The 12,031-nt window shown below is 48.1% G+C and overlaps 1 protein-coding gene across 1 annotated transcript in view; it reads left to right on the top strand.

The window, feature by feature from the left end:
- The window catches only part of MEGF9 (multiple EGF like domains 9), a 77,224-nt gene that overhangs the window by 58,349 nt on the left and 6,844 nt on the right, over positions 1–12,031 (top strand). Inside the window, exons 3-5 of the mRNA XM_053282558.1 lie at positions 5,970–6,109; positions 8,529–8,669; positions 9,237–9,509. Coding sequence (XP_053138533.1) covers positions 5,970–6,109; positions 8,529–8,669; positions 9,237–9,509 — 554 coding nt within the window. The remainder of the gene's footprint in view (positions 1–5,969; positions 6,110–8,528; positions 8,670–9,236; positions 9,510–12,031) is intronic.

Raw genomic sequence — 12,031 nt, 5'->3', positions numbered from 1 at the left:
CAAAAAATCTATCGACAACATCTTGTTTCATAGGGAAGATATTTCTGAAGCTAGAAGTCACTGGAATCTTTTAACAGTCGGTATTTCCTTGGGACCGTCCCGATTTCCCATTTAGGAACATGGGAAGCTGCCTTCTACTGAGTCAGACCCTTGGTCCATCTAGCTCAGTATTGTCTACCCAGACTGGCAGCGGCTTCTCCAAGGTTGCAGGCAGGAGTCTCTCTCGGTCCTATCTGGAGATGCCAGAGAGGGAACTTGGAACCTTCTGCATGCCAGCAAGCAAATGCTTTCCCACTGAGATATGGCCCTACCCCCTAAGGGGAATATCTTCCAGTGCTCACACATGTAGCGTCTCATTCAAATGCAGCCAGGGTGTACCCCAAGGCGTACCCCAGCTAACTAAGCCAAGAGGCATCTTTCAAAGTGGTGATTCTCTTAGCAGGAGGAGAGCAACTGGCACTATCCAACCCCAGCACAGCATCCATCCAGTGGCTGTTGCTGGTATCTGCCTTATGTTTCTTTTTAAATTGTGAGCCCTTTGGCGACAGGGGACCATCTTCTTGATTTATTTTTCTGTGTAAACCTCTTTGAGAATTTTGGTTGATGAGCGGTATATAAATATTCATAGCAGTAGTAATACCCTGCTTAGCAAAAGTGACAATTAATGCTTCCTACCACCAGACCATCTCTCCTCCCTTTTTTTGTCCCTTCAGTGTCCCTATTCTTGTTTTTGGAGGGACTCCTTATGAACACATCATTATGTGACTTAACACTCTCCTTGAGGATTCAGCCTCTTTCCCCCAGTCTCTAGCAGTTAAATTTTTGAGTTAGGAGGGATGCATTTTGCCCTAGCGTACATGTGTGTAAATGAATGTGCATGAACGCTAAGGCGCCCTGCAGTGCAGAGCCCAAGATTTTACGGGAGGCATCAGCTGCTGTATTGTAGAGCTGCTGTTTTCCAGGGCAGTGGTGTTTTGTCTAGTCTGTCCTTAACCCAAAGAGCAAACACCCCCTTGGCTTTTGAATGTGTGGAGGACAAGCTGTTGCAGAGTAAATGAATGCAGCGGGTGGAATGGAGCCCTTAAGAAAGGGCTTTGGGGTGTGGAGAGGCCTCGGCAGACAGGTGATCATACCTTCAGATGTTTCAAAGATGAAAAGGAGGACCTGCCCGAAACCCCTTGATGTTCATAAGAAAGAGCATTGTCTGTGCCTCCCCTGAAATAAACTGCCCTCCACTGATTTAAAAGGTATTTGTTGTTTTCCTTAAAAGATAGAATAGGGGGGAAACCCCAGAATGGCTTGGCAGCATGTGATCAACAGCTCAGCTTGAATCCCAGCATCTGCAGGAAGTGAAAGCAATGGCGGCCATCTGAACACTGCCTTAGGGTTCATGTGCATGCCCTTCTGTGCATGGGTTGTAGAGAAAAGTGGCATCCACCCCCACTCAGAGATGCAAGTTCTGGAAAACCTGGAGAGGTATGCTGAAGAACGACTACTCTAGTTACCTCATGTGGACAGAAAGGTTCTCAGGTGTGGGTCCCCAGGTGATGTTGGGCTACTACAACTCCCATCATCCCTAAAGGCCATTGTGGCAAGAGATGATGGGAGTTGTGGTCCGACCTCTGGGGGCCAAAATTCGAGAAACCTGGTGTTAACAATTTTTAGCAGTGCATTCCCATAAAGGCAATCATCTGGCAGGGACAAGGATCAGGACATCATTGTACCTGATGAATTGAGCAGATGCAGTATTGTGTAGGGCTGCCCCTCTTGATTCTCAGCATTCAAGGAAAGCCTGTTTGGGTTTTATAATCTTAAACAGAATAGATGTATTAAATGAAAAAATTATTATTAAATTATTAATAATAATTTAAGGAGGAATTGAGGAGGAATATTATTAATTATTATTTTTAAATGAGGACTTCTGGCTCCCACTTGGAATGTTGGTTCCGTTTTCCGTCTTCAAGGGTGAAATTCCTTGGCCTTTTCCTTTAAGAAAAGAAGGCATAATCTGGCTTTTAACAGGACGCTGTGTGTGTGGTTTGGGCATGTTTAAATTGTTGACCTTTTTTTGGAAAAGCATTCGGCAGTCTTTACGATATAGGAGCTATGAAAGGGGGTGTTGTAATGAGCTTTATTCTATAGAGGCATTGACCAGAGGCAACGTTCTCTGTTTGGCTGAAAGATTTAATTCTTGTGCACACCCGAGCCCTGGCTTCCAGCCATCTGCATCCTGCCAGGGAGGCATTAAATTCAAACTTGCTAGCATCCGACCCCCTTTTTAAAAAATTTAACAACTTCCTTTCCTGCTACTCATAAGCTATGAAGTTTAAAATCGAGGGTCACCAAGACAAGGGGCTTGAATTTAAAAGTGGGAAAGGGATTTAAATATTCCGATTTCTGGAACTCAGTATGTCTATACGGAGCCACATGGATGTGCATTGCATCCTGGATCCTCTGCAGATGTTGTAAAATGGCAGAGCAAATATTTTTATAATATAAAATGAATGTTAAAAATGGAAGCTTTTTAGCTAGGTCTGATTCGTGTCAAAGGAATTTTGTATATATGGCAGTTTTTGTTTGTTTGTTTGTTTAATTCAGTTTCTATACCGCCCTTCCAAAAATGGCTCAGGGCAGTTTACACCGAGAAATAATAAAATAAATAAGATGGCTCCCTGTCCCCAAAGGGCTCACAATCTAGAAAGAAACACAAGACAGACACCAGCAACAGTCACTGGCGGTACTGTGCTGGAGGTGGATAGGGCCAGTTACTCTCCCCCTGCTCAGTAAAGAAAATCACCACGTTAACTTGGCCTCTTTGCCAAGTTAGAAGGGTTGTCAGCAGAGTTGGTGCTGATTCTTACTGTTGTTGTTGTTCCATCTCTTAACAGAAAAAGTTCTCAAAGTGGTTTACATAGAAAAAGAATAATAAGAAAATGGTTCCTTGTTCCCAGAGTGCTTATAGCAGAGGTGAGCAAACCTGGCCCTCCAACTATCATAAGAATAGCCCTGCTGGATCAGGCCCAAGGAAGCCCATCTAGTCCAACATCCTGTTACCCACCGTGGCCCACCAGATGCCTCTGGGGAGCCCACAGGCAAGAGCGGAGGACACACCCTCTCTCCTGCTGTTGCTGCCTTGCAACTCATATATAGAGGTATATTGCCTCTGAGGCTGGAGGTGGCCTGTAGACCTCAGACTAGTAGCCATTGATAGACCTCTCTATCAACCACAATTTATTGAGGTTGCTGGGGAAGATGGGAGTTGTAGTTCAACGACAGCTGGAGGGCCAAGTTTGCCTACCCCTGGATTACAGTCTAAAAAGAAGCACAAGATAGACACCAGCAACCGCCATTGCAGGGGTGCTGTGCTGGGGATGGATATGGCCAGTTTCTCTCCCCCTGCTAAATTAAAAAAAAAAAAAAAAGATAATCACCACATTTGGTAGGTGCCTCATTGTCTAGAAAAGGGATTCATTCTGTTGGAGATCTAAATGACACCAGTATCCTGTTTATAGTGGGGCTTGTGTAATCGCTCAGAGCTACTGTTTTTATTTTTAAAAAATGCTATTCATTTATTGCACCTATTTTTGTGGTGTATCAAAAAAATGTTTGGCGAGATTCCATAGACCCTCCTAATTGCCTTTTGCAGGATGTTTGGAAAACTATGCAAAATGAGCGTTAACATATGGGAAATGTTAGTTATAGACAGGATTCCTTGGGCCAAATACTGGAAGCAAGATCGGTGGCCACCCTTGGAGTGTAGGAAAAATGGGAACACTATTGCCGTATTTCAGGCATTCAATCTGGACATGATGAGGCCATGGGGTGGAGGCAGTCTCCATGGCCCCAACCCACATGTTTTCATTAGAGTGTCTGTTGGGAAGCTCCTATGTGTACCATTAAGAGGGTTATTTACAGATTTGAATGAATGCACAAAGGGGTTTTTTTTGCGGGGGAGCATAGCCTATCTCTCCCCCCTCCCCCTAACACATGGCTGTCATCCCCTGACAGAACACCTGAAAAGGGCTACCATTAATATAGAAACGGCTGTATTCCTTTGGGACGGGAAAACCAAATTAAAGGGAAGACCTTGGAGAGAACAGAGTTCATTAAATTATAGTCGGGACTGGAATAGGATCATGCCAACTGAGACTGCAGCCCCTGACACCTTTGAACCCAGTGAATGTATTGCCTGAGTAAACATCCACCGTTCTGAGTGGAGCGAATGTTCAACAAGAATTTGACGTGACCTTCCGAAATTGGCTTGGATGGGCCGGCGTTGGTGGTTAGATTAGATTGTGCAAAGATTTCCGAGGGGTGTAACCCAGCGGGAATTACTCATGCTCCAGTCTAAATAAAGGGAATAACATCCTATCAGTTGAATGTGTAAGATGGCAGGCCTAGGCACCCTTACATGGAAGTAGCCTCCCTTGGGCACAGTGGAACATTCACGGGATTGGGGTGAGCTGAAATACTTCCAAGCGAGATACTTCCTCCACTGTTACCATCTTCTTCGCAAGTGGTGGGATGGAGAAGTGAGCTCCAGTGATTTTTAGAGGTGTGTGGGGATTATGATAAACGTATTGGTGGTGGAGGCAGCAACACCCCCCCCTTTTTTTGTGTGTGTGTGACTGCCATCTTTTCTCCCTGAGTAATGCTGGGTCTTAAATTAATGGAGGGCAGGTCTATCAGTGGCTGCTAGAACTGTGTCTATGGGCCACCTCCAGCCACAGAGGCAGGATGCCTCTGAATACCAGTTGCAGGGGAGCAACAGCAGGAGAGAAGATGTGCCCTCACCTCTTGCCTGTGGGCTTCCCAGAGGCATCTGGTGGGCCACTGTATGAAAGAGGATGCTGGACCTGATAGGCCTTGGGCCTGATCCAGCAGATCTGTTCTTATGTTCTTATGTAGCACTGTTGCCTCTTGAAAAGCTCTCTCTAGGGTAAATCCTGCTCTATGTGCATTTGCAAACCTTAAATGTGTGGGTCTTGGAGCGGACAGGTCAAAGTTAACAATGTAATAATGTATTCTTCAATGAGTGGCCAAGATTCTGCATCAAGAGCTATTGGTTCATGCTAGCTTCACACTGTCTTCCTTTTGCCTTTGGTTCTCACGCTGACACAGGGCTGGCTGACCCATTCATTTGAATCTAGGTTTAATGAAGGTTCCCAGGCCCAAGTGGTTTAGGGCCCGGGTGAATCTGAGACCTCCACCTTGGCATGGGTTTACACAATCACATGCATGTCGGCAACCCACTTGTAAGCCTAGATTCAAATGGTTTTGTGAAGCAGGCCACAACTTCAAATGAGTCGATGGGTTCCAAACCCAGAGTCTGATCGACCACCCGGCCTCATCCCCAGTCTGACTCCCACAATGATCAAATGGTGACTCCTTTTCGCCGACAGTCCTCTAAGCATCCTCCTGCTCCTTCTGACCTCAACATTCCATGCTCTCAGCGATTCCTTCCTCCCACCCAGAAACACTCCGGACCACCTTTCATTATGCAGTATATACATACTGAAAACGGATGTAGCGTTTGATCCAAGATAGGGAGTTGTGAATTGAGACTTCCCTAGTTTGAACCTTGCCTCTGTTGTCCGGTGTCCGAGTCACTGGCTCTCGGCTCAGTTCCCTGGCTGCAGCATCGGGATAATACTTAAGTCACCTTTCGGGTTTTAGTAAGGATAACAAGATAATGCATGTGAAATGCTTTGGACGCTCAGAAGTGTCACACAGATTATTATTAACTGAGCCCCAGGATCTTCTGGGCTGCCACAAGGAACTCTTGGTGCACCTCTCAGATCTCTTGAGGGTGCACGACATTTCCAAGAATGCAAAGCCCTTGCATATCAGGTCTCCTCTCTCCCGCCACCCATTTTTCTCATTTGAATTGGATTGCTTTTTGTAGAGAACTTGGCATCTGGATGATTTCTCCTTCCCCACCTCACCCAGTCTCTGTGTTTCTCCCTCAGCTCTGGAAGATGTCAGTGTAAAGCTGGAGCAACAGGTCCGAAATGCACCCAGTGCCAAGGAGGCTACTCCAGGTTCAACAAAACCACCTGCGAACCTTGCCGGTGCAATAACCACTCCAAGAATTGTGACCATGACACAGGTAAATCTGGGGCTGGTGGGGTGGTTCTGTGTGGTCACATAAGACCCTGGGTGGTCGGGGGGAGAGGCTCAAACTGGTGCCCAGGTACCTTACGCCCTGTACCACCAGGACAGATCTTGGGGTGAGGGAGTATCAGCCCAGTTTCCACAGCACTGCAGCGCCACCCATGCAAGTGGCCAGAAGTGGTATTGCAGCTCTTCAGCCGAGTCAAATTGGGCGACGGGAAGAGCCAGTAGGGGCCCAGCTATATAGCCGTTGCTTCAGTCTTTGGATCCCCAGTCTGAGCATCAGGGGTGTTGCTAGGTACTTAAAAGATTTGGGGCCCAGAACTCCCCTTTGATGATTAGGAACACAGGAAGCTGCCTGGAACAGAAACTGAGTATGACCTCAGGCCATCTAGCTCAGTATTGTCTGCTCTGACTGGCAGCAGCTTCTCCAAGGTTTCAGGCAGGAGTCTCTCCCAGCCCTACTTGGAGATGCTGCCAGGGATGGAACCTGGGACCTTCTGTATGCCAAGCAGATGCTCCACCATTACGGCCCCATCCCAATTAAACTCAACCATATCCTGCCTGCTAAGAAGAATTAGGTATGTTTTTAAAAGTCCCTAACATTATAGCCACCTAATGGTGCAGCGGGGAAATGCTTGACTAACAAGCAGAAGGTTGCAGGTTTGAATGTCCACTGGTACTATATCGGGCAGCAGCGATCTAGGAAGATGCTGAAAGGCATCATCTCATACTGCGTGGGAGGAGGCAATGGTCAACCCCTCCTGTATTCTACCAAAAGAAAATCACAGGGCGCTGTGGGTGCCAGGAGTCGAAATCGACTCAATGGCACACTTTACTTCAACATTATAATGCAACACATACGAAGGTGGAAGCAGCAGAGCTAGGTGAGGCTAGGAGCTCCCCTTCCTGCTCTCTGCAGGTGCCTTCAGTGCTACGCTTCCTTTCTGTAAAAGGTTGTGGAGGAGGGAGGTGGCAGCTGAGATTTGGGGCCCATGCCCCATGGGCTGCCCCCTAATGGTGCCCCAGCTGAGCAACGACCTGACCTCCAGCTGATCTCCAGCCATTACTCCGGCCCCTGGCCATCTGATTTTCTCCTAATTCATTGGATACCTCACCCCCAGCCTGTATTCTGTTCTGCCTTCCACCTCTGATTCCTGTCTGCCTACGCTGAAACCAGACCCTAGCCCTGTCCCTATCCTCCTGGGACTCAAGAGGTAATCTGCAAGGTTGCTTGGAAGCCCGGAGGCTTCTCAAGGGTAATGCACAGGCAGCATATCCTATTGCATCTCTTCCAACATGTCACAGAGGGAAATGGGTTCTTTAAAAAAAAAGTGCGGGGGGGGGAGGGAATGGCAAGGGAAAACAGATATTATTTGTTAATAAAAGCATTAGAACATCATTGTTGTAACAGATGTGGGCTGGGTGCCCTCTAGTGGCTGCCTTTGGGAACACAAATGGCATGTCGTTCGGCATGTGCCACAATCCAAACTCTCCCTTCATTCCTGAGGATATTTCTGCTTCTCTGGCCTCGTAGATGCATAGAGTGGCTTGATTCCCTATGTAGAAACAAATCCTCATTGGGCACATGTGTCGAAATCCATGCTTGAGCAAGTGGTGCCTGTATAGGAAGCTGCCTTCTATGGAGTCGGTCCATCCAGCTCAGTCTTGTCTACGCCGACTGGCAGTGGCTCCCCGTGGTTTCAAGGAGGAGTCTCTCCCAGCCCTACCTAGAGATGCTGCCAGGGAGTGAACCTGGGACCTGTGTGCAAAGCAGATGCTCTCCCACTGAGCTGGGACCTCATCCCCATCCCCTATATGTACAAGTACCCATTGGCGCCCATCTTGGGTTGTGTTTCCCATTGGGAAGTGCATCTTTAAGAGAGAGAAATAACCCCATTAGCAAACAGGGGATGCATCTTATGGTCTAGGAATGGTTTGAAACAGCATCATTGGCAGTGGGCCCAAGCTCGGAGGCAGAGGTATCAAAAGACTGCAGTTCATCCCTGGCCTCTCTGATTAAAAAGGGAGTTCAGGCCGGAGAGTTGGGAAGGACCTTAGGTTGAGGCTTTGGAGAGCCACTGACAGCCAAAGTAGACCATACTGGGGGTGAAGAAATTTTGGCCCAGCCAGACAAAATATCTTACTCGTCAAGCTATGTTGGTACATTGCTCATTGGGACTGGTTTCACTCGTCAGGTATCATTTTTCACTCGTCACAGACTAGTAGACTAGTGGGTTTCTGCAGCCCTGCTGGGCTAGATGGAACAAAGTTCTGACTGAGTGGGTGTAAAGTGCAGCACTAAGTCACTAACAAATCTAGTTGTGTCTTATCATGAAGGCCAAGCATTGTCAAATGCCTCTGTATTCTCATTGAGCAGCGTACGCATTTGTGTCCCTCCTTTTGTTTGGTAGGCACTTGTCTGGACTGCCAAGGCAACACGGAAGGCCCTTATTGTGAACGATGCAGAGAGCATCACTACTGGAATGGCTCACGTCACGAGTGCGTCCTTTGCCCATGCTCTACCAAGTCTTCTACAGGCAACTGTCGGATAAGTAAGATGGTTTTCTAAAAGTATATGCTGTGAGTGGATGCTCTCTTGTTTGGGCCTGCTGCCTGCTCTGGTTATCCTCATTGGCCGCTCTTGGAACTTCAGCCCTAGAAATTGGCCACTTGGGCTGACCTTCAGGGCATGGCAGTGCACTGGATGCACATTGAGCTTAACACAGCAGATCAACGCCGATTGAGATTCGGTTGGAGGAGACAAGAGACAGGGCCTTTTCGAATGTGGCCCCTCTGCTCTGCTGTGCCTTTCCAGAAGAGCTTCGCCATGCTCACTCCCTTAGAGTTTTTAAAGAAGATCTTAAAAGCCTACTTGTTCATAGAGGCTTTTAGATGTGTGTAACTATAATTGGGTTTGTGCTTTTATTCTACACTGTGTTGCTTTTATTGTATTAAATTTTATATGACCTTTACCGTTTCACTGTTGGGGACTGCCCCAAGCAGTATTATACTGGAGGGGCAAGGCATCCATATTTAAAATAATTAAAAAAAACATAGTGTCAGTATGTTAAAGGTTGGCAATGGAATTAGACAATGGTCTATTCTTTCTCCACTTCTAGAGCCTGGTCACCGCACACCAACTTGTGACCAGTGTAAGCCTGGCTACACTGGCATTGATTGCGCCCAATGCAGTGACGGCTACTACAGTTCTGACAGCATCTGTGTCAAATGTCAGTGCAACGGCAACGTTGACCCAGCGAAGTCGCCCCAGGTCTGCAAGCCCGACACAGGCGAGTGCCTCGGTTGCCTCTACCACACGGCTGGCCCCCGTTGCGAAAGGTGCCAGGAAGGTTATGCCAGGCAGTCGGAAGGCGGGAACTGCACCAAGCCAGGTAATCGCGTCCCCTCCGTTGAGTGCTGAATACACGAAGCTGCCTTGTGTTGAGTCGAATCATTGGCCCATCTAGCTCAGGGTGGTCTCCACTGCAAGAGGCTCCCCAGTGTTTCCCTGGCCGGGGGTTCCTAGTCCAACCTGGAAATGCCATGGATTGAACCCGGGGCCTTCTTCATGCAAGCAGATGCTCTAATACTGAGTTGCAACCTCATTCCCATAGATGAACATATAACGCTGCCAAGTGCTAGTTATAACTTATAAAGCCCTAAACAGCTTAGGCCCTGGGTATCTGAGAGCATCTTCTTCACTACGAGCCCCACCACCCATTGAGGTCATCTGCGGAGGTCCGTCTCCAGTTACTGCCAACTTGTCTGGTGGCTACACAGAGACAGGCCTTCCCGGTTACTGCCCTGAGATTGTGGAATGTGCTCCCTGTTGAGATACAATCCTCCCCATCTCTGGCAATTAAAAATAAAATAAAATCTTAAAACCCATCTTTTCACCCAAGCTTTCCCAGCTTTTAAAAAATGGTTCGTTTTAATTTTATGGTTGATTTTAAATTGTCGAATCGTTTTAATGTTTTGTGTGTTTTAAATTTTTTATGTTAACCGCCCAGAGACGAAAGTTTTGGGCGGTACAGAAGTTCGATCGATAAATAAATAAATACTGACAGCAGTTCTCTCGAGCAAGGGTTCACCAACCTGTGGGGACATATATTGTGGCTGGGCATGATGGGAGTTGTAGTTCAGCCACATCCGGAGTGCCACCGGCGGGGAGCTCCTGCTCTAGGGCCTCAGAGATGGGTCTTTGTCCAGACTCAGCTCACGCAGGGCAGGTTTAGAGGCACAAGTTCTAAAAAGGAGTGGTTGAGCCAGCATAATGGCTGCTGCCCGCTGAGAGAGCCCTGCCCCTTCCTGGACCCTCCGAGTAGCACTACTTTGGAGGAGGCACCTGAGCTGGCCTCCCTTGCTCCCAAGGGAGGCCCCGAGCAGCCAGGCAAGCACTCCCTGGTGCAGTGTCGCCTTGGCTCCCGGGAGCAACAGAGGGGGTTCGAGGGCATTGGGCCAGCAGCGCTCCCGAGCTCTTCCAAGGGGCGGCTGTGGCTCTGGTGGCTCCAGCAGAACAAATCACAATCACAACAAAGATCCAGACTCAATGGTACATACAGAGAAGAAAGTGTTTCTTAAAAATCCATTTTGCAGAGTAAACAACTTTATACAATGGTCAACTTGGACAGTTCTATACAACAAATGCTTGCAGTATGTTCTCTCCAGGGTTGCAGTATAGAATCTCTCAGTCACATTCATTGCGAGACTCTTCTGTTTGGAAGACAGAATCCATAGCTGGTATCCACCCAATGTGTTCCGACGAGGCAGTCTTCACCAGTGGCTTTTCTACTCCCAGCTTATTGCAGACAAACACGATCATGCCCAGTATCCATTTCCCTCCTGGAACTCATATTCTCCTTGTTTCCTGAGGACTTGTAGTTATTGCTTCTCAAGTACCTTCACTATGTCAGGAGAGAAAATGGCGTCCTAGTTGGCTGGTCTAGTTGTAAAGGCTCTGGGGGGCTGACACCGAGATTGGGGGGGTCTCCTCCTCCTCCAGTTGGGTCTCCTCCCAGTCAGAACCTAGGTGAGCCCAGCCAGACTTTCCCAGCCCTACAGGGAGATGCCAGGGATGAAACCTAATGTATGGAAAGCAGGTGTTCAACCGCTGAGCTGCAGCCCCTCAGTGGATCTTCGCTGTGTCTCAGGGTTGTTATTAACCTGGCAGCAGTACTAGAAGGAGACAAATAGTTGGAGGTTCGTTCTGTAGAAGTCTGTGTGCTTCCTAGTGGAATTTCAGGAGCCCTTAGAGGTAGAGAGGGGAGTGGCCTGGAGAGACCTCCAGCCAGCTTGTTGCTCTCTGGCTTCCCTGCAAGCAAACGGAAAGCCCTCTTTCCCCAGTTTTGCTGGCTTTTCTGTGGCTAAGAGTCAGTCGGGGACAGGGAGCGGGTGGTGAGCATTCAGCAGCTTTGGATCTGCTGATATCAAAGGCCCTGCTTCTGGCCATGACAGTTCTCGCCTCAAATGGAGCTGTTAAATCAAGCAGCGCTTGGCTAAAGACCAAAGGTGGCAGCGGGGTTGATCCAGGGAGATGTGCTCTCTGAGACATGCGGGGCCCAGGCGATGCTTAGCACAGCTTGAACTGAGCCTGGAGCCAGACCATGCAACTGCTATAATTGCATGGTTCCGTCTGCCGACACCTGCCGAAGCTCACTGGTCCAGTCTGTTGGACGGGACCTTCTCGGTGGTTGCCCCCAGGCTGTGGAACTTGATCTGATGAGAACTGCATGGCTCCCTCACCCTCAGTCTGTTGGTAGAGACTGCCCTCTTTTATTCTGGCCTTTGGTTCATGTGCAGCTCCCCTCTCTTTCTCTGGGAGTTGGTTGTGTCTGTTGATTTTTAATAAATAACATCACCCATAAGTAAATATTTTCCACGTTGTGCAGGGGGTTAGATGAGAAGATCTTTCCAG

Source organism: Hemicordylus capensis, chromosome 17 (genome assembly GCF_027244095.1).
Source record: "Hemicordylus capensis ecotype Gifberg chromosome 17, rHemCap1.1.pri, whole genome shotgun sequence".
NCBI classification, from domain to species: Eukaryota; Metazoa; Chordata; class Lepidosauria; order Squamata; family Cordylidae; genus Hemicordylus; species Hemicordylus capensis.
This window is presented reverse-complemented; position numbering and strand designations above follow the sequence as displayed.